General features: G+C 38.2%; 1 protein-coding gene across 2 annotated transcripts; it reads left to right on the forward strand.

Moving 5' to 3' along the window:
- Positions 1-14432: 14432 nt before the first annotated feature.
- LOC139658669 (probable G-protein coupled receptor 141) lies at positions 14433-25980 on the forward strand. 2 transcript variants are annotated; one of them, XM_071536818.1, is made up of 4 exons: positions 14433-14513; positions 20282-20669; positions 23124-23472; positions 23627-25980. In XM_071536818.1, the coding sequence occupies exons 2-4, from the start codon at positions 20395-20397 to the stop codon at positions 23918-23920; spliced, it is 918 nt and encodes a 305-aa protein (XP_071392919.1). In that variant the 5' UTR covers positions 14433-14513; positions 20282-20394; the 3' UTR covers positions 23921-25980. The 2 variants fall into 2 exon arrangements, with proteins under 2 accessions (XP_071392919.1, XP_071392920.1); XM_071536819.1 differs by having other exon boundaries at positions 23124-23380.
- The last annotated feature ends 791 nt before the right edge of the window (positions 25981-26771 follow it).

A 26771-nucleotide genomic window follows, 5' to 3' on the forward strand; every position in this document is an offset into this window, starting at 1 on the left:
AAGTGATGAAAACAAAGCTTTATGTTTTTATAAAATCTTGTTTGAGGCTGGAGCTTAGAGTCTAACCCTAACCCTTCACAGCTTTCTCCATGGTTGAACATCAAAGGGACAGCAAAAACGTGTCCCAACACGCAGACACACGTGTTTCACGTGTCTAGATGTCTGTGTGACCGGAACTTGGCTTTATGTTTTTTACCGTTCTTCCTTTAAATGTTAATTTACTTTCTTGCATGTCCCAGTAAAAATGCTGGTCCAGGTAGAGTACAGCCAACAGCAGAAGTATGTGAAGTTGGATGAGGTTGAAGGACGGTTTGACTTTCTGCAATTCCATGAAAAAGGTTAGCTTGGCTTAGGAAAAAGGTTTAAATACACCCATATTCTTTTAAAACCTGGGCCCTCATTTATCAACATTGCGTAGAAAAGGTTCTAAATTCTCTCTTACGAATACAATTTAGAATGTGCATAAGTACAAAAAAATCGGTATTTATCAAACGTGCGTACGCACACCTGTAAGTAACCTGCCTTGATAAATACCACACGTTCTAAACCACCATCATGCTCGTGCACAGCCACTTATTAACATAAATTTACGCCCCCAATTGACCATATATGGTGACAACCTTCCCTTTAAATGCAGCAGGAAACGTCATTGATATCTCTTCTGTGCTGAACACAGGTCAGACAAAGAACGCAGGAGGAAGAATTTACAGATGCAGACACTGAATTATTAAAATTATTAAAAATAACCGAGGTTGTGGCACCACAAAATACTTTCTGGAACACTCGATGGTAGACTGATAAACAAGCGAAAACATCCAGCCTGTCAGCAGGTGAGAGCGGCGGCATTAAACAGTTTTATCAGCAGAGCAGTGGCAGAAAAAAAAAAAAAGTTTTGACCTGAATCCAAAATAATCACAGTCAACAACAGGGACATTGCTGCAACAGGCGGAGAACAGACTGAGACCAGCCTGTCCGATGTGGACCGGACACTCCGGACACCGGATTGTAATAGATAATTTTCATTTGAATATATTTCTCTCAGCCTGCAGGTCCTCCCTGAAGGAGAAGGTGGGGCAGAGGTCCAATAAAACTAAATCTACTGAGTCGCCCCTCATCGCTTTCAGTTAAAAAGTTGGTGCGCTCTCTGAGAACGCTCCATGCGCAATGCATAATGCTCCAAATCATCCATCAAAGCAAGATGAGCCATTTTACGCACACAACTATCAATGTCTTATTGTTGCCTTTTATGATTGCCTATACCCTGAATTTCATCACCCATACTAATAATTAAAATGATGATTAATCGATTTAATTCAGTATGCTTAAATGGACTAGATAATATAGTTGAACAATATGCACTGTCGAAATTGTATATGAATGGTATAACATGCACTTTTAGTCTCAACTACTGAAGCCTATGGAATTTTTATATTAATAATCATTTTCAACCGCTTGGTGCTGTGCGTAAGCATGGTCAGAGCTGTGCTTAAATTTACGCACGTTCTCAAGCATAAGTACAAATTGATAAATCCGACTCTTTGCTTAGAAATGGTCGTACGCATGGTTTACACACATATTTGTACTTACGTACTCTTGATAAATGAGGGCCCTGGACTTAAGAGGGAATGGGTTTTGTGAGGGAAAATGTTCTAGGTCATTTTCCAGTCATAGAGATTTTGCCTGCCACCTGATGCAAAAGTTACATACAAGGATGCAACAGGGACAGAAGATGATGCAGAAATATTCAGCGACCTCGTTGGACAAGGCAATGTGGTGCTGACAGTTTTCTCAAATGGCGGTGAGATATAAAGGCAGGTATAATCAAGCACTCTACACCCTACAGAATAAAATTAGAATAGAATAGAAGTTTCTGATTGCTCCTTGTCTTCTGCTTCTGAGATGTCTGACTCAAGCTTCAGCTCAAGTGCATCAACTGTAATCGTAGATAAGGTCCCTAGCAAGAGACAAAGAATTGAGGATACACGTGATGCAGTGTCTGCTAAACAGGTTGTAACAAAGCTTGATTCTCATGAGTTTCTTAACACTTTCAAATTTTTTCACTCTGAGTCTCTAGAAAAGCTGTTTATCACCATGTTTTGCATTCTCATGTTTTTGTTTTTTATTAGTTGATTGAAGCTGTGCTAAGAGGCAAGTCCGGTGGTGAAGAAGTACTACAGGAGTACCAAACAACAGAAACCCTAACAGATGCCACAAGAAGACAAATGGTTAACATACTGGTGGCTCACATGGTCGATAATCATGGGTATGTGTGTTCATATTCTTTTTATTTGTGCCAAATAACTGCATGGCCATTGCATAAATTTAGTCCATATGCCAAGAAAGGCTATGTAATAGTCATTATCATTGTTTGCATGACACTTTCATGTCATACATGCATGTTGTGACACAAAGCTGTGTGCATGACATTGACATTTGAATTCTCTGATATTTCTTATGAGCCGAGTATGACAATGCATTTAATTTTTTTCATTTCAGGAACACTTCTATGATGCTGCAAGCAGCACAGGATACATTTCTTGGCGTCTGAAAACAGTCCAAAGAAAGATTCGTCGAGGATTTGCACTGCCACCAAATAGCTCTATTGACTTTTCTCCAGGAGGCCCAAATTTCCAAAGGACTGTTAATGTTGAAAGGCAGCTTGATAGGGATGCATGCCAAGAGGCCCCCACGGAGTGTAACTGAGGCGCCCGAATCGCCTTCAGCGACGTTTGTATCAGAATCCAGGCCCAAACTTTTTATGGGGTGCAATAGACGGTTTTTCACAAATGGTGATATGGCTACATGCATACTCTACAAGTAGTGATCCCAAGGTCATTGCTGGATACTTTATTGATGAGGTGTTATCAAGGAATGGGACTGCTACCCGAATTCGATCAGACCTAGGGACAGAGAACTGTTACATGGAGCAGATGCAGATGTTCATGAGACATGATCATATGGACTAATTTTTGAGAAGATGCTATTTGTATGGCTCAAGCAATCATAACCAAAGGATAGAGAACTGGTGGGGATTTTTAAGGAAGCAACATGCACAGTTCTGGATCAACGTCTTTCAAGATTTAAAAGATTCTGACTACTTCTCTGGTGACTTTCTAGACAAAAGTCTGATACAATTCACATGTCTTGAAATAATCGAGGTAAGAAATTTGTAACTTTATTGCTTTAGAAATGTATAACTCAAAGTTGTGATATGTTATTTTATGTTGTTTTTGTCCATAGTGCCCTACGCCATTAATGCTGTGGCATGCAGCTCAATTATTTGATTTCATAGGTCTAACACCTGTTCCATACTAGCTAGTAACCCAATGAAGTAGCCCTGGAAAGTGTCTTGATAAGATCCGACAGTTTCATAGTCACAAAAATGGGAATCATTTTGCAGAGTGAGAATTTACTTGTTTTGTGCACTAGGCTATTCCCATCTCTTTCCTGAAAAAAATGGGTGAACACCTATCTATGGCATTGGCAGGTAAGGTTAATTATTGAATTTAAATCTTTGCAATTTCTACCCATGCCTCTTTTTTTTTTGTTGAGGTCGTTGTAACTTGTGCTAGAAATAGAGAAAAATAAGTAAAGTCCCACTCTGCAAAATGATTCCTATTTTTGTGACTATATGGGTGCAATTTGCCGTTTTTGTTCTACTCCTACCCGGGGTAGAACAAAACATTACCTTGTTTTTTCATAACTTTGACATGTCCCCTTCATGAAATGGATGGTCATAATTTTTCTTTTTACTGCAAGAAGTGATTCACCACACACAAAAAAAACGCCTGCCCTGAAAGTTAATCCCATGTCATTTTCTACCTACTGGTTGTATTTACATCATATTTGCACTGATGGTCTACAGGTAGTGTCCCTACACTCCAAAGCAACCAGAATGTCAAAATATGGTTCTATTGTGAATCAGCAGCCTATTATATAAGGCCTTATTATAGGCAGAAATATCAAACAGTTAATTTTTCTGAGAAATACTCACTTCTAATCCTACTCCTAATCTAATAATACTGTAATCAGTACCCAATTATGCTAATAATTCATTTCAGGTAGTCACTGACATTGTCTCATCAAAAATAAGAAGTAATAGTTTGTCACTGAGCACTATTATTGTGACTATCCAGTGAGTATGACCCAAAAAAGTACACAAAAATGCCTGCCTTGTAACACGGAATACCAAGTTGATCCCATGTTTTTTACCCACTGGTTGTATGTACATACTTCATAGCACTGATGGTTCTCAGGTAGTATCTCTAGACCTCAAAGCAACCTTAAATTAACCACAATGGCTAAATCAAGGGCTTGGAGCCAAAGGGGCGTAAGTGCGATTTTGATCGAATATGAGTATTATATATCAATTGAACAAAAACTGAAAGCCGTAACAGTAAAAGTAGGGTTTTGCTTGATGTCAACTTTTGACACCAAGCAAAACCCCACTTTTGACACTGAACAAGCATAATATTCTAGGTCAATATTAGATTAATGTAAATATGTTAATATTCCCATTAAGTGCTTAGTATGTGGTAACGGCAGCTGATCCAAGTTTGATCAAAATTTGTTTTGGCTCTCCTGTAAAATCTACTATAACGCACTTACGTCCCTTTGGCTCCATGCCCTCGAAATATGGTTTTATTGTGAATCAGCAACATAAAGTGCAGTCATAGGTGGAAACATCTGACAGACACATTTCCAAAGAACAATTATTTTGCTTGCATTAGTGAAATCATTAATTTATTCATTCATTTCATTCATTCATTGCATCTAATCCTCCTGGCCATTTTCAAATCCACCTGCTTTCAGTTAAGTGTCTTGAGAGGGAGACAAGAGGAAACATAAGAGACAGCAGAACACATCACATCACAGGAACCGGAAATGTTCCAAATGATAGACTGTACTTGCAGAGCTGTGGTAACAAAGAAGCCCTTTGCTTGTTTGTTTCAAACTACATCGTCAGTGCAGCACCTAAGAAACTCAAAGACCAAGATTCCATTATATTAGCAGGTGGATTTGAAAATGGCCAGGAGGTCAGGACGGTTGACCACACAGGTGTCCACTGCTTGTCTGAGTTGTACAGCACACAAGAGGAAGCTGACACCAGAATGGTGCTGCATGCAATTCACCTCTCTGACAGATATTACTGTAAAACATCATCGTGAAAAGCGATGATACACATGTACTTGTGTTGCTCATTTACTATGTCAGTGGAGGACCACTTGGAACAGCTTCCATGTTCATGCATGCTGGTCATGGTGATAGACAACGGATCATCCCAGTATCCAGGATTTCAAAGAAATTGGGAACGGCTGTGTGTGAGAGTCTTCCAGCATTGACTGGATGTGATACAACAAGCAGCCTGTTCAAAATAGGCAAAATAAATGCTGCTTGTTGTATCACATCCGGTCAATGCAGTCCTCCACTGACATTTGTATTATCGCTTTTCATGATGATGTTTTGATTGGTGTCAATATTAACATATTTACATTCATCTAATATTGACCTAGAATATTAATTAGGATATGAATAGGATTCTAAAAATGATGTGATCATGCTGCCATGCTAGCATTACTTATGTCAGCATGCATTTTGAGCTGACCTAAGTGCTGTTAGAATCCTCTACCCACAATGCTTGTTCAGTGTCAAAAGTGGGGTTTTGCTTGGTGTGAAAAGGGCAGTTACGCTGTTTTGACATCAAGCAAAACCCTACTTTTACTGTTACGGCTTTCAGTTTTTGTTTAATTAAAACTTATGGGTCATGATTTCAGTTGTGTCCTTTTGGCACTGAAAAGATCTCACTGAGACCTTTCAATTGATATATAATATTCATATTCGACCAAAATCACACTTATGCCCCTTTGGCTCCAAGCCCTCGATTTGGACATTGTGGTTAATTTAAGGTTGCTTTGAGGTCTAGAGATACTACCTGAGAACCATCAGTGCTAATATGAAGTATGTAAATACAACCAGTGGGTAAAAAACATGGGATTTTTGTGTACTTTTTTGGGTTATACTCACTGGATAGTCACAATAATAGTGCTCAGTGACAAACTATTACTTCTTATTTTTGATGAGACAATGTCAGTGACTACCTGAAATGAATTATTAGCATAATTGGGTGCTGATTACAGTATTATTAGATTAGGATTAGGATTAGAAGTGAGTATTTCTCAGAAAAATTAACTGTTTGATATTTCCGCCTATAATAAGGCCTTATATAAAAGTCTGCTGATTCAGAATTTGTGGGTTTGGTTCCTGCTCTACATGTCTTCCCCAGTGTCTACAAAAGAATAATGCATAACCCAATAGCTAATTGCAGTCACTCGTGTGGTTATGTAAATACAATAACAGGCAAGCACAGGAGGATTTGCGTATGAGGACATTATATGAATTAAAAATGTAAACAAAGTACTTCTAATCACCTTCTTGGCATTGGCAAAATGGAAGTCCTGCACTGCAGCAACCTGTCAATCACTAAGAAAACAACCCCTGTTTTATATCCTGTTAATGAAGTGAATATCACAAGCTCAACATTTTTTAGAGCCTTTATTGATCCCATACATCATGTCAGACATCAGCTTTATGGAGCACAATTTTTAAATAAATTCTCAGATTGGGTTCTAAACTGGGTGTGTTCCACTGGATATCAGCTGCCCAGGATTTTAACACTAAGCTGGGCTTCCATTTCTGAGACAAAACCAGTGCGTGTAATGCTTTATATGTATGTCATGTCATTGTATGGACCTCATGGTCACACTAAACGGAACAAACACATAATGGTTAGTTTTGTTCTTTTGACTCCACTTTTCAACCACAGGGAAGTGCAACTTCCGCTTCACTTTCCTGTAATGGTTCAACATGACATGCAATATAAAATTCGACAATGAAAAAGGAATGAGGAATCTGATCAAAGGTCTGAATCACCAGTCCTCTCTGCACAAAGTCTTCTTCTGTAAATGTGGAGCAAAGAATTATAACCCTGATAGGTGACTTGTAGATGGAGTTATATGGAGTTGACAAGTTGTTCTATTTGGATGAGTGCAGTTCTGAGATATTGGGCTAGATATACTAGTTAACCCCCCAAATATATTTTTCTTTTTCCTCTGTATATCACTATACAAGCAGTAACATTCAAAGATCATGAATATGTTGATATTCATGAGATGTATCTCCCTTTGTCATTTTTTTTAATCATTCTTTTTCTCTGCATGTACTTCCCCTTCCAGTTGTCACTGACCTGCCCGGTTACAAAAAAAGGAGGAACACACACGCATACACACAAAAAGTGAATATGTTAATTTCTAATTTCTAGCTTCCCATCAGACACAGTTCATGACAAAATAAAATCCAAGCCGATTTCTGTCACTTGACAAGAGCAGCACTGATTGGGTTGGTTAATCATTGGCTTAGCCTCAACAATAGCCAACCACTAGACTGAGACAGCTCCGGCTTCACAACACTCACATAGCTTCAAATAGTTTCAGTCAGTATTTTCCTAGTTTGAAAGCTTTAGCATTAATCAACAACAAGCCAGGTAAGTTTATTTGCATCATATAATGTGGTTTCATAGTCAGACAACTTTACTCATAGGCAGAAACAGGCAAAACTCGTTGATTAGGAAATAAATGGTGAGGTTTTTCTGATTAACTTTTACAGACTTCATAGGTCAGGCAGAAAAGGGACACGCTCTTTATTGATTGACGGCAATTTATCTGTTCCTGTTTTTTTCCTCGCAGTTAAAACAGACTTGTGTGTGCTGCTCTGTTGGTTTGCATTGACTTCCTCTTTGGTTAGAGTTTTTTTTTTATTTATTTATGTTTCCAGCTTAATGCTGTAACTGATGATTGGACAATCAAATGTGTTCCTAACGTTGATCCAACTTTCCTCATGCTCATCCCACCCTAGAAACATTTTTGCGTAGGTTTCTTTCAAAATGTAATCCATTACAGATTACTGATTACCTGTTTAATCAATAATTCGCTGGATTTTTGAAGCTCAGTATAATGACTGATTTACTTTCAGTTAATTTTGGGTTACTTTCCAAACATGAAGTTAATCAACAATTGTTGCGATTTTCAGACTGTAATATGATTGCCCTATTTTCAGATTTCGAGTGTTATAGATAGGAGGTCTCTCAATTGGTCAGTAGGCAGCATCATATTGTGTGCTCTGTAATTGCGTCTAATTTGATTACCATCCCTTGTCTGCCTACCTCATCATCTGTGTCTCCTAAATCACTTATTTTGGGCTACTTAATATCAGATCTTTCGAACAAATCTTTTATTTGTAACAATTTTATATTGTCAAGTGATATTGATGTTTTTATGATTACACAATCATGGCTCAAACCAGATGATTGTACGCCTTCAGTTGAAGCCTCTCCTTGGGTAAGGGTGTTGAAGTGGCAGTTTTCTTTTAAGATTATTACAAATACACCTAGGGTTGTTTAACACAGTGGTTCTCAACGTGGGGTCCGGGGACCACCAGGGGTCCTTGAGGGGGTTCGAGGGGGTCCGCAGCAAATTGATGAATTGTTAAACTTCAGCATTATTTCAAAAAAGAAGTTAACACAATTAGAGAATGTAGAAGAATGACTGTTTTGATCATAGTTTATCTGTTATCTCTCTACCTACAATACAGATAGTCATGGGATTCTGGACAAAATCATATCTAACAACAAAAATATTCTCAGGTTTGGATCCGAGAGACAAAATCTCATCAAATGGGGGTCTGTGGCTCTAATGTGAACTAAACTAGGGGTCCTTGATATGAAAGAGGTTGAGAATCTCTGGTTTAACGCATCTGTGGCACCTCCTTACCTAATTACAGTTTTTTTCTGATTGCTTAGGCACTATCTTTGAAACTATAGGCTATTTTTTCAAAACTCTACACACTAACCACAAAACCTTACACCAAACCAGCAAACCATTATACATCTCTTGCAAAAGCAAACAATTCTTGCAAAACTCTTCAAACTCTTTTAAAAAATTGTGTTTTTGCGTCAATACAGTTCACACAAACCATCATTTGAATAAGCACACGAAGCACCAACTACGCACTGATAGTATAAATGAAAATCACTAAAAAAAAAATACACTAAATGAAAAAAACACTAAATGAAAAACTACTCACACAGTAAGTGTGTGAGTAGTTTGCAATAAAGTTTTGTCATACATGTAGTAAACACACATACACACAGGTATCCAAATGTGTAAAGTATGGATGTGTATTCTGAACATAACACACTATCAATACAAACAAGGGGAAAAAGTTTTTGGGTTTTTTTTATCAAAATGTTCTACAGTAACACTCCTCAAACAACAAAAGCGCAGTAGAAGAAAACAAAAACATTTGTGCTAGAAAAAAAAGAACAGAAAAAAATAGGCTAAATATCGCCTCCTTTGTGGGTAACTGTAAGTGTGTTACAGTTTTTCTCAATTGTTTAAACGCGTTTCCTGAAACTATAGCTCAATTTCTCAAAACTCTACACACAAAACACAGCAACAGTTAACCTTTTGCCAAAACTACACAAATCTCTTGCAAAATGCATTCATGCATTCAAAACCATGTTCTGTCTTCTCAAAACTGACTTTTTCCATCAAAATAATTCACACAGGCCTCATATGAATAGGTCTTATTGAGCATTGATTTCACACTGGTGCAATAAATTTAAAAACACAACCATCAAAATACTGTATATATGTTCTGGCCTCATGAGGTCATGTTACATATTCAAGCGTATACTATAAAATTGTGTAAAAATTGTTTCTTTTTTCTCCTTTTTTGAAGTTTTAGTTTTCGGGGGGGTCCCAAAATAGGCTGCAATTTACTGTATTGTATCATGGCAACAGTCTTTATATTTACTGTAAAAGTAAATATAAAGACTGTTGCCATGATACAATACAGTAAATATATCATCATATAAATAGTGCATTTGCTAGGTAAACCTAATTCTAATTCAGTACAGTACAGCAAAGTGTGTGATCTGTTATCACTTTGAGTGTTGTTGTTACAGTATTTTGTATGATACAATGCACATTCACTGTCCTGCCAATGAGATCCAGTTGGGCTGCACTCACAACCCAGGTTCCATCATGAGTCATACTGAACATTGTTAGAAGTGTTTTTTTCATTTTCCTTATCAGTGCAGTGAAAACACAGGAATTGTGCTTAGAGTTTTGCAGAAATAGTCTTTGTTGTTGACACATGAGCTTCAAGTTTTCACCATTGTGTGCATAGTTACAGTTTTAGTGTGTAAACAATTGAGAAAAACTGTATTACTGTAAATTGCAAACTGAGTGTAAAGCAGTGAGTTGTGTTTACAGTTTTGCAAAAAGTGTGTTATAAAATTACAAACTGAGTGTAAAGCAGAGAACGTGCATTCAGTTTGGCACACTTAGTAAATGCATTGGCTACAAGTGTTACAGTTTTTTGTGATTGCTTACACACTTGTTGTGGAATTTGGCTCATTGTGTCAAAACTCTGCACACAAGCCAAATAAGACAACACTTGGAGATAGACATCTCACTTCTATGTCAAAATGAAACTGCAATCAAAACCCAACAATCCTTTTTCAAAATGGCATTTTTGCAACAACGTGATACATACATGCACCATTTGAATTACAAAGCAGCAACAACACACTGATGTACTTTATACAAAACACTGCTGTCTTTAGTACTTTGTATACCTTTTTAATTTTCTCATACAGGCTTCTGTGAAAGATTGTTCCAGTACAGTACATCTACTCAAAATTCAATGAACACAAAAATAGAAAGGCTTCAGAAAAAAAAAAAATATATATATATATATATATATATAATATAATTATAATATACATAAATTTTGCGTGATCTGCGATGATTTGCTCTCATAGTTGATGTAGGCGGATGATGTTGTTTGCCAACACTATATTTTGACAATGGCCAGTTCCTGTTCATGGGTGAACAGACGTTGCCTTCCACCCTCAGGAGGTTGTCTGGCAGTTCTGTAGAAAATGCAAGAACATGATGTCATTGGTTAGGTTCTTTTTTACATACTCTACTGTCATACTGTACACAGTAACATCAACACTGTATTACGTGTACTTCACAGCACTATACCTATTTTTTTTTGTCCACTGAGGAGCATAGACCTGCAGAATGATGTGCAACAATTACATAGGTACAGTCTAGTGTAGAAAGTTGAAGACATACCTGTTCTCCAGTCTAAATGTCCATATTATGGATGCTAGCGGAGGTGTAGCGACTCAGGTTGGGCTGGACTCTCTGCCCAGACTCCCTCATCGTCAGGCCATGATTTATGACATGGTCCACAAAAGTGACCCTAATGTCATCAGAAATATGTCTCCGTCTATTGCCTGGTCCACCTCCTCCTCCTCCTCCTCCTGCTCCTGCTCCTGCTCCTCCTCCTCCTCCTTTCCCAATGATTGCAAGAGATTTCATTTTTGAATGAAGTGTCTAATGTAAGAAACAGTGTGTAGTGTTTTGTAAGAAGTGTGTTGCAGAATTGCAAACAAGGTGCAAAGCAGAAAATGTGTTTGTACTTTTGGTGCCTTTGTTTAAGGCATGGTTACAAAAGTTAAGGTTTTGATGCTTTTGTCTAAGCATTCACTTTCAGTGTGTAAGCAATCGGCAAAAACTGTAATTAAACAAAAACTGAAAGCCGTAACAGTAAAAGTAGGGTTTTGCTTGATGTCAAAAGGGCGTAACTGCACTTACGCCCTTTTCACACCAAGCAAAACCCCACTTTTGACGCTGAACAAGCATTGTGGGTAGAGGATTGTAACAGCACTTAGGTCAACTCAAAATGCATGCTGACATAAGTAATGCTAGCATGGCAGCATGATCACATCATTTTTAGAATCCTATTCATATCCTAATTAATATTCTAGGTCAATATTAGATGAATGTAAATATGTTAATATTCCCATGAAAAACTTAGGCCTATAGATTCAAAATGTTATTTTATAATGTTAGGAGTGTGAACTGGTCAAGATGAGCTCTGATAGTCAGACTGCTGGTAGCTGAAGTTCTCCCTCAGTGTTATGAGGAGTTTTACAGGTATGTGAATGTGCCCCAGGACACATCAATAAGTGATGTGTCCTGGGACACATACAAACATGTATTATACTAGCAAAAGAAAAAAAAGTAGTAGTTTAGAATCAAAAGTAGTTTCTTATGTCTATAGAGGTTTATTAAAAAGGTTTATTAAAAGTTTTTAACAGAAAAAATGTATCAATCAATTTGATATGTTCCATGTAGCCTACAATTTTAAAGGCCTTGGTGAAAGTTGCTGAGCATTACTTCAAGATAAAGATATTCATTCTGATCTTGTTTTATATTTCAGTGTTGATTGAAGTGTAATTGCTAGATTTGTATTAAAATGAATGTGTTTTACAATTGTTTACTTACATACGACCATATTCTGCATGGCTGTATTGGGACAATGTTTGTGCCAAAAAGGCGTATTTCACTCTTTTGCCATTTTTAAAAAAGTTAACAAATATAATTCAACTTAAACTGTAGCAGTATTGTTTTTATAGTAATGCTCAATCTGATAACACAAAAAGTTAAAATATTGTGCTTAGTATGTGGTAACGGCAGCTGATCCAAGTTTGATCAAAATTTGTTTTGGCTCTCCTGTAAAATCAACTATAACACACTTACGCCCCTTTGGCTCCATGCCCTCGAAATATGGTTTTATTGTGAATAAGCAACATAAAGTGCAGTCATAGGTGGAAACATCAGACAGACACATTTCCAAAGAACAATTATTTTGCTTGCATTAGTGAAATCATTCATTTATTCATTCATTGCATCTAATCCTCCTGGCCATTTTCAAATCCACCTGCTTTCAATTAAGTGTCTTGAGAGGGAGAGAAGAGGAAACATAAGAGACAGCAGAACACATCACATCACAGGAACCAGAAATGTTCCAAATGATAGACTGTACTTGCAGAGCTGTGGTAACAAAGAAGCCCGTTGCTTGTTTGTTTCAAACTACATGGTCAGAGCAGCACCTAAGAAACTCAAAGACCAAGATTCCATTATATTAGCAGGTGGATTTGAAAATGGCCAGGAGGTCAGGATGGTTGACCACACAGGTGTCCACTGCTTGTCTGAGTTGTACCGCACACAAGAGGAAGCTGACACCAGAATGGTGCTGCATGCAATTCACCTCTCTGACAGATATCAAAACATCATCATGAAAAGCGATGATACACATGTACTTGTGTTGCTCATTTACTATGTCAGTGGAGGACCGCTTGGAACAGCTTCCATGTTCATGCATGCTGGTCATGGTGATAGACAACGGATCATCCCAGGATCCAGGATTTCAAAGAAATTGGGAACGGCTGTGTGTGAGAGTCTTCCAGCATTGACTGGATGTGATACAACAAGCAGCCTGTTCAAAATAGGCAAAATAAATGCTGCTTGTTGTATCACAATCCGGTCAATGCAGTCCTCCACTGACATAGTAAATGAGCAACACAAGTACATTTGTATCATCGCTTTCATGATTTCAGTTATGTCCTTTTGGCACTGAAAAGATCTCACTGAGACCTTTCAATTGATATATAATACTCTTATTCGACCAAAATCGCACTTACGCCCCTTTGGCTCCAAGCCCTCGATTTGGACATTGTGGTTAATTTAAGGTTGCTTTGAGGTCTAGAGATACTACCTGAGAACCATCAGTGCTAATATGAAGTATGTAAATACAACCAGTGGGTAAAAAACATGGGATCAATTTGGTATTCCCTGTTACAAGGCAGGCATTTTTGTGTACTTTTTTGGCTTATACTCACTGGATAGTCACAATAATAGTGCTCAGTGACAAACTATTACTTCTTATCTTTGATGAGACAATGTCAGTGACTACCTGAAATGAATTATTAGCATAATTGGGTACGGATTACAGTATTATTAGATTAGGATTAGGATTAGAAGTGAGTATTTCTCAGAAAAATTAACTGTTTGATATTTCCGCCTATAATAAGGCCTTATATAAAAGGCTGCTGATTCACAATAGAACCATATTTTGACATTCTGGTTGCTTTGGAGTGTAGGGACACTACCTGTAGACCATCAGTGCAAATATGATGTAAATACAACCAGTAGGTAGAAAATGACATGGGATTAACTTGGTACTCCCTCTTTCAGGGCAGGCGTTTTTTTTTTTGCACTTTTTTGCCTATGTGGTGAATCACTTCACTGATGAATTTAATGACTTTTGCAGTAAAAAGAAAAATTATGACCATCCATTTCATGAAGTGGACATGTCAAAGTTATGAAAAAACAAGGTCATGTTTTGTTCTACCCCGGGTAGTATTAGGGGTATCTCAAACTTTTGTGGGTTTGGTTCCTGCTCATTGGCTTAGCCTCAGCAATAGCCAACCACTAGACTGAGACAGCTCCGGCTTCACAACACTCACATAGCTTCAAATAGTTTCAGTCAGTATTTTCCTAGTTTGAAAGCTTTAGCATTAATCAACAACAAGCCAGGTAAGTTTATTTGCATCATATAATGTGGTTTCATAGACAGACAACTTTACTCATAGGCAGAAACAGGCAAAACAGGTTGATTAGGAAATAAATGGTGAGGTTTTTCTGATTAACTTTTACAGACTTCATAGGTCAGACAGAAAAGGGACACGCTCTTTATTGATTGATGGCAATTTAAATGATCTGTTCCTATTTTTTTCCTCGCAGTTAAAACAGATTTGTGTGTGCTGCTCTGTTGGTTTGCATTGACTTCCTCTTTGGTTAGAGTGTTTAATATTTATGTATGTTTTCAACTTAATGCTGTAACTGATGATTGGACAATCAAAATGTTTTTCTTCCATAGTAAAAGCACTTTCTTAACGCTGATCCAACTTTCCTCATGCTGATCCCACCCTAGAAACATTTTTGCGTAGGTTTCTTTGAAAATGTAATCCATTACAGATTACTGATTACCTGTTTAATCAATAATTCGCTGGCTTTCTGAAGCTCAGTATAATGACTGATTTACTTTCAGTTAATTTTGGGTTACTTTCCAAACATGAAGTTAATCAACAATTTGTTGCAATTTTCAGACTGTAATATGATTGCCCTATTTTCATCCACTCCACCAAGATTTCGAGTGTTATAGATAGGAGACCTCTCAATTGGTCAGTTAGGCAGCATCATATTGTGTGCTCTGTAATTGCATCTAATTTGATTACCATCCCTTGTCTGCCTACCTCATCATCTGTGTCTCCTAAATCACTTATTTTGGGCTACTTAATATCAGATATTTCGAACAAATCTTTTATAAGTGATATTAAGTGATATTGATGTTTTTATGATTACAGAATCATGGCTAAAACCAGATGTTGAAGTGGCAGCTCTTTTAAGATTATTACAAATGCTCTTGCATTCACCTAGGGTTGTTCAACGCACCTCCTTACCTAATTAAAGGGAAGACTCAGTGTCTGTGTGTAATCTACGGAAGAGGATTAGGGCCACATGTGAAAAATTTATTTGAGTTCTGAATTTAAAGTCAGAATTCTGAGAATAAACTTTAATCTCAGAATTCTGTCTTTTTTCTCAGAATTCTGACTTTAAAGTCAGAACTCAAATAAATTTTTCACATGTGGCCCTAATCCTCTTCCGTAGTAATCTGCCCCTGGTTTTATAGAATAATTTTCTGAGCTTCTGTCATTGATCCTGCCTAGATATGGCAGGTTTGTGATTTTGGGTGATTTCAATATCCATGTCTGTTGCCCCAATAGAGGATTTTAGCCCTTCCCATAATGCTTTGCTTTACCAGTTGTTGCGGTCAATACACTGCCTGCCGACTGCCATTCAGTCATACTGAAGAGAGTGTAATACTGTTGCTGTAACTTAATAAAGTGACTATAAACAAATGAATCTTACTTGCAGTGGACATTTCCAACTCGTCAGTGGAACACCAAGTACTGTTACTGAAGAAGATCAGCCGAGACTTTATATAATTCATGTACAGTGCATCTTATACTGATATATTTGGCCGTACAACGGATTATCTTACATAACGTTATTGATTTGGATTTGACCCAAAGTTGGAGCTGAGAAGAACTCTGTAGTTTGCCAGTTTTGTCAAGTTGACGGCCACTAAGTCTTTATACTGAGGGAAGATGGCAGCGACAGTCTTCTTTGAGTGACTCATGAATTATAAAGTAATCTATTTACGTTTTGCAATTTCTAGTGCTCTGACATGATGTGTTTTACCTGTCGTCTGTTGTTTTGATCGGCTGAAGAAGAAAAGCGTGGATGAGATGTCACAACAGCGACAAGAAGTAAACGTACGCTACGTTTAATTCTTTCAAATGGATTTTAAATGCATATAGTGCAATCCGATAACAATCTTCTCCCTCTCACACACCGTCTCTGCTGAAGTTGTACGGCAAATATATCAGTTTAAGATGCACTGTAGCAGGAAAGCATGGTAGCAGTAGGCAGGCAGTGTATTGACCGGAACAACTTGTAAAGCAATGCATTGTGGGAAGGGCTAAAATACAGTATGACTCCTTAGCAGTGTTGGGGAAGTTACTTTCAAAATGTAATATGTTATTTATTACTTATTACTCCTTATTAAAAGTAGTGTGATTATGTTACTTTATTACTTTCTGTATATGGTAACTAGTTATATTGCTAGTTATATTACTTTAATACTTTCACTCAAGGCAATTATGCTGACAAGTCCAACCGGTGGTAGGGCACTGAAAATCTGACACAGGCACAAAATAATGTCTTTTAACTCTTTATTTAAAGAGATAAAACAACCTCTCCACTCCTAATTAAGAACTGATTGGCAGCAAATGTAAACAAACAATAATGAGTAAATAAAATAAAGTGCCTAAATGAGGATTAAGTAGCATAATGCCTAGAAGCTCACAGTGAGCTCTGGAAAAATAAAACAACATTGTGTGTAGGTAAAATAATTTTCAAAGCTGCTTTTTTAACCCTCCAGACCCCAGTAGAATTCTAGAATGTTGCTGCATTTTCTTGCTCAATCCAAACAGCTATAACTTAAAAATAAAAAGAAATTGACAATCACAAGTTTTCCCATGTAAAAAAACACAACTTCCCCTTTAATTTGGTACCAAATACATGGCAAGGCGACTCAGGGTGTCTCCTTACTTCAGTCAGTGTCAACATTCACAGTATGACAACATAACAGATCCTTCCTATCTTGGCTAACGATAAGCTTTCTGTTAGCAGAGGATGGTTGTGCAGCGATTCTGGCGTGCATACCCAGTGCTAGACCGAAAATAAGTGCGGAGGAATAAAAACACAGTTCTGCTCAACTGGAACTCACTCTCAAAGAGTATTTATTTTTGATGAGGCATGCCCAATGATACACGCATATCATATGTTAATTTCAACGCATCTCATTTGCTGTTATCATTGTCCATCATTCAGTACCTGCATTTTCTCATTAAGTTTGCCTATGTGACAATACAAAATAAAGATTCATTTTTATAATTGAGAGCACATTTTTCATATATGTCAACACCCCCACTTGCTCTCACAGATGCGAAGAAGGGGTGACTGGGTACCACCATTCAGAAAGTCAGCCTTTGGTCAATCAGCTTTTTCTGTTAAAGTAGTTGGAAAATGGAATTTTAAATATAGCCGCAAGCGGCGATTGCGGGGTCCAAGCACAATTTGAAAAGACAGACAGATAGACAAAACATTACAGAAGGTAGAAAGACACACACAAAAACTGACATGTTGTGAAGATCGGACATGGAGTCTATTAGTTACGGCTTTACACCTGCGTTTGTGTTGGCCTGTGATTCTGTCAAGATAATCTTTTCATTGCAACCACATTGCTGAAGTTATTCTCAACGACCAAACTTTCTATTACTTTTTCTTGATAACTTCAGGAAGGTCAAGCTTGGATTTGATCCCACCACTTTCCACATGAAAGGCAGATGCTTTACCTGCTGAGCCAAATGTCTGTTACAGGTTTGTGGAGGAGAAACTAACTAAAGGGAGAAGTAGTGTGATACTGCAGCTTATGATTGACAGATTGACAGAGCTAATCACTTTATAGAACATTGTAGTGCTCTCCATTAATGAATAAAACAATAGTAAGTCACATGGGCCAGAAAACTGCTGCTGCACTGATCTCTATGGGTTGAAAGGTCTGGCCACACCCCAATTAGTGATGACATTCAGGTATTTTGCCATTGACAGATGATGTCAAACACCTGCTTTGAGTTTTCTGCACTGTGTGATTTAGTGTTGATTTACTTTTCATGAAACTTCAAAATTGGTCTCACTTCATCAAGGACTTGAACTCACACCCTTGTGGTCCAAAGACCTGAGCTTTACCACTCTGCCAACTTCCACTTTAATGTGCCAGGGTGGGGAAACAAAACAATGGGACAAGTGATTGGTCATAGGTGCTAGTCCAACCCATATTGAAAGCCTCAGAAAGAATATTATAACTGTATTAGTACCCCGCATTAATCAATTTACACATGGCTTTACAGAAATCATCTTGACAGTCCAGACATCATTTGTATTTAGTATGTATTTCTATCTTCTGTAATGTTCTGTCTATCTGTCTGTCTTATCAAATTGTGCTTGGACACCACAATCGCCGCTTGCGGCTTTATTTTTATTATTGACTGGAGCATCGGTTCAGTCTGCAAGATATGCCAATGTTTAGAAATTATATTTTTTATTGTACCTGCACAGTGATTGAACTCGGTGACAAAACAGAGTTTCTCATCGCGGTCCACCTTCATCTTATTTGACATTCATGTAGAACGTGGGGTGTTGCTTGCGCGCTGAATTACAGTTTGGGGGTAGTCTCTCTCAGTAAATCTCTGGCCCAATTGTTCAGCCTGACATTCGAATTCTTCACTGGTAGAACAGTTGCGCTTCAGTCTTAGGAACTGCCCTAGGGGAATATTAGTTTTAAGATGAGAGGGATGATTACTTCCATAATGGAGAATAGTGTTAGGTGTCATTGGTTTACGGTAGATTGTTGTCTGGATCTTGTTCATGGAGTCTAGAAAATTAACACTAGAGGGGCTACTTTCCATGGTGAATTTCAGAAATGTGGTGGTATTATTTAGATAGGTTACAAATTTATCCAACTCTGAAAAAAAATAAATTGGTGAAAATGAGGTGACGTCTTCTTTGTTATATTCTTTTTTATTATTATATTGGTGTGCTGCTTTCTTTCAACTCAAGTTTCTAATACAGTCAGTCCTTTTATTCTGCAAGCTATAAGTGGTTCACTTTCCACGGTTACTGTTCCTATGTTTTACAAAAATGCTCTGATTCAACCTCTGTTAAAAAAGCCAACTCTTGATCCTAATGATCAATTTCAGACCAATCTCCCCTTCCTAGCAAAGGTCCTTGACAAAGTTGTTGCAAATCAACTTCTTTAAGAATGAAAACAGTTTGTTTGACATATTCCAGTCAGGTTTTAGGGCTCACCACAGTACTGTAACTGCCCTCCTCTGACACAGTTGACCATGCTATACTCCTTGGCTGTCTTGAGCACTGGGTAGATGTCTCTGGCTCAAGTCTCGACTGGTTCAAGTCCTATGTACTAAACAAGGACCTTTAGTATGGGTATTGGCGACTCTAGGTCTTCCACTTCAAAACTGCTCTGCGGGGTTCCTCAGGGTTCGGTACTTGGTCCAAATTTATTTTCCATTTTCATGCTGCCTTTAGGACATCTCATACACACACAAAATATCATTTTCCACTTTTATGCAGATGATACACAGATCTATTTAAGCTGTGACCCAATTAAAAACTTCAATGAAATTAGCTCTCCTAAAAACTGTCTCCAGGACATCCATATTGGATGTCTCAAAACTTCAGTGAAAATGTGACTGTGTCAGTTACAAGCCACCATAGCTCAGTCACTTGTGTAGGAGGAGACAACTTAGGGCTGGGCGATATGGTTGAAATTAGTATCATGATAATCATAAGGATTTTTCTCGATATCAATATATATCACAATATGGTTCATGTATGCAAAATCACATTAAATAATCTAATTAATGTTCATCTCATTGATTTAGACAGCAGAAATGTGTGTCATGATATCAAAATATCTTCATATCATCACGATATGATTCCACTGCAAGACGATAAACGATAATATTGAATCAATGAATATTGATATTGTCATAGATTACTTAATACCCCTTTAAGTCTAAAAATAACTAATAGGCTTTGTGCATGGCTCAAACTCTCAGTACATACTAACGCCAATCTCTTGTCTCTTATTTTAGAGCCTGAAGAGAAGAGAGCAACAAGAGGAGGTGAAAGGAGATGAGGAGAGGAGAGCCGAGCAGAGGAGAGAAAAGAGATGACAAGACAACTTCACTAGACCAGTCACGGTGAAATGGAAGTGACTGCTAGATCTGCGGTGCTGAACAGCTCCACCGCCCTGCCTGACACCTACAGATGGGCTCTGCTCTCCATCTATACCCTGGTGTTAGTGGGAGGCAGCATCAGCATGTCACTGATGATTAACATCCTGCAGTCCAACGTGAGGTCCGTCACCACCATGGCTGTCATCAACCTCATCATTGTCCACACCCTTTTCCTCCTCACTGTTCCTTTTAGGATCTACTCCTACATCGCTGGGGAGTGGCGGCTAGGTCAAGGCTTCTGCAGGTGGGTACTGTAGAGCAGTTGTGGTATAAATGAAGTAGGGATGCCCCGATAATGTTTTTTGCCGCCGATCGCCGATTGTCTATGAGCCATATCTGCCGATACCGATCGGCCATACCGATGATTGTTATAGCAGCTGGTATAGTAGTATTATAGGTCTAACAGTTTCCATTTTACATACATTTCATCCATCAAATTGAGTCCTGGTTAAAAAGTATCCACATTTTCTTTTTTTCTACCTCAATATTTACTTGTATGTCAATGTAAACAAAACCATGTGCGTTCTAGATGGCCAACATGATTTAGTGAGATAACCGAAGCACAAGACTCAGACTGTTGCCACTTGCCTGTGTTGTTATTATTAGATATATATCCGTTTAAGTCTTCGTTTTTGGCGAATGTTCTTAAGAGAGAGAGAAATGAAACTTTTCAGTTGCCTCTCCTAGGGCTGGGTATCGGTATACCTTTAAGGTATCGAACAAAATAACCCAGTACCAAGTAGTATCGAAACTTCTCCAGTCAAACGATACCTGCATTCGATACTTTTTGTACACAGATCTAGAAAAAAATGACCTTATATGGAGTATACCTTTTCCGTCTGGGTTTATACCATAGACTGTGAAAAAAGATGGACGTAGTGAGTGTGACGTCACCCATTCTGAAGCCAAAAGGTTGGGTTTATAATCACCGCCATGTTGACATTTTTTGGAGCCAGAGCGAAGCCAAGGGTTGTCCGCAGAGCCACAGCGCCGGCTACTATTGGCCCATAATCGGTGATCTGTTGATCACTGGACAGACGACCTGTCAATCACAAGGAAATAACCCCATTTTATAACAATTATGTCCCGTTAATGACACTTGATCTAAGGCTAAGTTTTATAAGATAGAAACTGAATTAGATTGTGGATATCCATACACATGGCATTATGTGCATTTATGTGTGATTCTATTTTTCTAGTTTACTATATAAGATTATTTTTGTGTATTATTTGCGTATATATTTGTGAATATTTATTTGGTAAAGAAAATGTAATGGGTTTGACTGTATTGAATCTTTGACTATGGAATTGCCTAATGGTGGTGTATTGTAAGGGTCACATGACCAATGACCAATTAAATTCCTCTGTACCCACATCTTCTGTTTCAGAATGGGCTCCTCAGCTTCTTCTTCAACAGCAAGCAGAGCAATCACTGACTTTCTCTTATTTATTCTGTTTTATTTTCAACCATTTTTTCCCCGTTGTTACTTCGGGTTAGCTAGCTAACGCTAATTAGATAGCTTGCAAGCTGTAGTCAAACGTGTTGTATAGCAACCAGAATGATAAAACGCCCCCTGCGCCCTTTGACCTCTGGCTCTCTCTGTTACTGGTGACGCTCACAGATGCAGGAGAAAAAAATGTCCTATCTGTTCACAGCCTTAAGTAGTACACCCTTTTTAACAAGTAATTTCATATGAGATGTCAACTAATTCAACTGAAAGATCCACATGTAGCCTGTGTTTGCTGTGGGCCCTTACTAGACTTGTTTATATAATGTTTCATCATATGAAACGCAAGATGGCATGTCCTATATTAGATGTCTCTAGCTCCTTAAAGGAATAGTTCACCCAAAAGTGAAAATTCTGTCATCATCTACTCACCCTCATGCCAGTTGAAACACAGGTGAAGTTTATTCATATAACACACAGGGAGGTTGCCAGCACAACTCCATAACAGTCTTCTCCAAGACAACTGAAGTCAGTGGGGACCAGTTCTTCAGAGTTCCAAAAAGACCTACAGTATATTTACACCATCATTTAGTGCAAATCTTAACTACAGCTGATTGACTTGCAACAAATAATGGTGAATAGGTTTTTCTATTCACAGTGTGATTGTTTGGCTGTTTTTGTTTTGGAACTCTAAAGCAGTTGTTCTCAACGTGGGCTCCCGGGACCACCAGGGGTCCTTGAGGGGGTTCCAGGGGGTCCCCAGCAAATTGATGAATTGTTAAACTTCTCCATTATTTCATTTACAAGAAGTTATCACAGTTAGAGAACGTAGAAGAAGACTGTTTTGATCATAGTTCCACTGTTATCTGTACAGATAATCATGGAATTCTGGACAAAATCATATCCAACAATAAAAATATTCTCAGATTTGGGTCCGAGAGACAAAATCTCAATGGTAGATTGTCTAAATGGGGGTCCGTGGCTCTAATGTGGACTAAATTATGGGTCCTTGATATGAAAAAGGTTGAGAATCACTGCTCTAAAGAACAGGTCCCCATTGACTTCAGTTGTTTTGGAGAAGGCTGCTACAAAGTTGTGCTGGCAACCTCCCTGTGTGTTATATGGACTAACACATTTCACCTGTGTTTCATTTGGCATGAGGGCGAGTAGATGATGACAGAATTTTTGGGTGAACTATTCCTTTAAGAGAGCAATGGTTTCATACCAGTAATTGCTGTTCATTGTTGCAGGGTGGTGAGTGGTATGATCCATGCCCACATGTACTTGGCCTTCATGTTTTACATCATCATTCTGGTGATCCGTTACCTTGCATTCTACAAGCAGAGAGACCGCATGGAGTTCTACCGGACACTACACGCCGTCGGTGCTAGCATCGCTGTTTGGCTTCTAATGCTGATAGTCGCTCTCCCTGTGGCAATCATGGGGTACGGGTCGACGGATAGCAGCAACACCACATCAACAGACACGTACCAGTGTTTCCATTTCGGTGGGGCGCTGAATAAGCCAGCAGTGGCTATTTTCAACTACATCCTGAGCAGTATCATCATCATTATTACCTTGGCTTTGACCTTGTGCCAGGTCAGTGCCTGCTTTTATTTTTATAACACTGCCTGTCTGAATATGAATCTTCATGCTTACTTTTATACCCTGCACCTGGTACAGATTGTATGTTTGGATATAGGCTGGGATAATGTCCCGACAGTCTACTGAATAAAGTTCTCTTCTATTCTAGAGCTGGATACTAGCCCAGGTCTACAGAACCCACGGGAACCTGTCATTCTCCCACCAGGAGTTCTGGGTCCAAGTGAAGAGCCTGTGCTTTGTGGCGGTGATGGTGGTGTGCTTTGTGCCGTACAACGTGTTCAGGATCTTTTATGTGAAGAACATGCGGGACCAGGCGAGTCTGGAGGGAGTCAACGAGGTCTTCCTGGCTGTGACAACGCTGAGCTGCTTGGACATGCTGACTTTTGTGGGGAGGGGATCCAGCAGCCCCTGCCCAGCTGGGTACTGCAGCTGCCTCTTATGACGTACAGCAAAATCACCAGCTTCTCTACCGTACAATTGGATTGCATCTGAGTGGAATGAAAGACTAAGTGGAGTGAAAAACCAAGCATTTGTAGCTGAATATGTTTGGAACATCTGAGAAAGAATTTCTGCCTCCCCTCCCCCTAGCTCAAGTCCCTGTAACTTTGGCAAAGCATGACGGACTTGTCTGTGCTCTTCTTCTTTGGTGTTTATACCAGTTAATAACACATGAAGAAAGAGCTGAAGATGAGAATCAGTCCAAACTTCATTTTGTTATGCTAGGCTTTCCAAGCATAAGGAACCGCAAAATGATACAGTGCTCCATATATTACCACTATGCAAATAATGTATGTTAATAGAAGGATGGAATAGGAGAGAATGGTGGCTCGGTGGTCTAGGGTGCCAACCATGGTGAAAATGGTGAAAGGTGAAAATGGCAAAAAAAAAAAATCTTAAAAAAGACAAGCAAATAGTAAACATGTTGTCCCCCACCAGTGATGTAGTTCCACCCTTGGGTCAGTCAGTGCTTGCTGAGTGAAATTGTATAAGCATTTTCGTATGGGACAATGAAAGGACAGATTGACCATATATTTCTGTTGCCTACTCTCTTCAGAATTAGGCTTACAAGTTATATCTTGAAATGTAGTAACTGTAATTGTCCTGTTTTTACTCAATACAGTACAAAATATAAGAACTACAATATGCAATAAATACAATCCATACATTACACAATGTACACTATAATACAATTTAGAATACAATATACAATATAACATACAACACCAGCAGCGTGAGTGTTATGAATAATATAAATGCTAAATGATAAGTGATATATGGTATTGCACAGTAGGTAAGTGGTATTATGATATAAGTAGTCAACACTGAAGGCACAGTGGTAGTGCAGTGATGAGTGCAATAACAGTACAACAGTCCAACAACTGTACAATAACTACAGTGTCTTGTGGTTAGAGGTTTGCCCAAAAATTCTCCATTGACTCTCACTTCAACGCATCAACCCAGTCTGATGTCTCCAAGTGTGTAGCGTGTGTAGACTATTATGTTACCTATGATAACTTTAACTGTATTTGTTTACCACTGAGTACCCATTCATTGTCCCCCACATTGTGTGATAACTTTAACTGTATGACCTGCTCACATATTTCTGCTATGTTATGTTTACCTTTTTAACTGATTGTATGTCTGCAGTTTTTTGTTGAAAATTAATACAAATTTGGTAAAAAAAAACAAACTGTATGACCTGCTTTACCACTGAGTCCACATTCATTGTCCCCCACATTGTATGATAACTTTAACTGTATTGCTTTACCACTGAGTCCACATTCATTGTCCCCCACATTGTATGATAACTTTAACTGTATGACCTGCTTTACCACTGAGTCCACATTCATTGTCCCCCACATTGTATGATAACTTTAACTGTATGACCTGCTTTACCACTGAGTCCCCATTCATTGTCCCCCACATTGTATGGTAACTTTAACTGTATTGCTTTACCACTGAGTCCCCATTCATTGTCCCCCACATTGTATGATAACTTTAACTGTATGACCTGCTTTACCACTGAGTCCACATTCATTGTCCCCCACATTGTATGATAACTTTAACTGTATGACCTGCTTTACCACTGAGTCCCCATTCATTGTTCCCCACATTGTATGGTAACTTTAACTGTATTGCTTTACCACTGTGTCCCCATTCATTGTCCCCCACATTGTATGATAACTTTAACTGTATGACCTGAGTCCCCATTCATTGTCAATGCCGCCCCCTAGCGGCACAAAGTCAACATTACAGTGTGACTAACTAACAAACGAATGAACGGACAGAGACCGATCCATAGTCCCCCCTTTGGTGGAGGACAAAAATAAGGGGGGCGTCCCATTGGCTTGGTGGTCTAGGGCGCGCTCTATGTCACTGTGACGTCTTGGGTTCGAATCCGGCACTGGACCTTTGTCGCATGTCATCACCCGCTCTCTCTCAATATTTCCTGTCTGTCTCTATAACTGTCAAAGGTGGGGGAAAAAAAGGAGAGAATAAAGGATGGAGTCTACACACTGTCATAATGCTCCCTTTTGAATCACCAGATTGATTTGTAATTTGATATTTTGTACAGGAGGCATTATAGCGGTTTGTCCCAAGAACAGGCATGCAAATTGTTAAACAATAGCGATGTTCATAGGAATAGTCTTGAACAAAGTGGTCTTGAAGTACTATATATTGATACTAAATAGTACCTTTAAAGTAAATTGGTAATTAGTCAAATAGTCAAATCTTCATAAACAGGTACTTTTGGCTGACACATTTTTTTCCCCATCAAAACTCTCTTGCTGTATAAATAATATTGGTGTATGAAACAATTGGTTTATAGGAAAAATTAATGTGTTAAAGGATAAATACAGCACTAAACAGATGAGGAATACCGTATCAGACAACTTTTCCACATGCAAGATTCTCTATATAAAGATATACAGTGGACCAAAATTTTACATAATTTATCCAATATTATAATATTAATATAATATATAATATATCTATAACTGTGATATCTGTGGAATGGAAAAGAAAGACAGACAACATTGTGGTCAACAACTGACAACATCTTTAATATATTTTATAGTTCACTGATTCTTGAAACTGGGATAAACCATGTCTTAAAAATGTGTACAAGTTAAGAAATTTTATCAAATATTTTTTTTTATAAAACAAGTCCTTATCTTTAACTTTAGACACTGATCTATTTAAGCTCTATTACATGTATTATTATTATCGCAAATGTTTAATATTTCTACAAATCATTCATGTGTTCTGCACAGGAGCCATTGTGTTTTCCC

Source organism: Centroberyx affinis, unplaced genomic scaffold (assembly GCF_046629955.1).
Source record: "Centroberyx affinis isolate AG114_WGS23_722 - 3 ecotype Tasmania unplaced genomic scaffold, CSIRO-AGI_Caff_v1 ptg002948l_1, whole genome shotgun sequence".
NCBI lineage: Eukaryota > Metazoa > Chordata > Actinopteri > Beryciformes > Berycidae > Centroberyx > Centroberyx affinis.

Bases quoted from the DNA above. Each gene is read 5' to 3' on its own strand.
- LOC139658669 (XM_071536818.1), top strand. From the start codon at position 20,395: ATGGAAGTGACTGCTAGATCTGCGGTGCTGAACAGCTCCACCGCCCTG. The intron at 20,670-23,123 runs GTGGGTACTGTA...TCATTGTTGCAG, and splicing joins CTAGGTCAAGGCTTCTGCAG to GGTGGTGAGTGGTATGATCC. The intron at 23,473-23,626 runs GTCAGTGCCTGC...CTTCTATTCTAG, and splicing joins TGGCTTTGACCTTGTGCCAG to AGCTGGATACTAGCCCAGGT.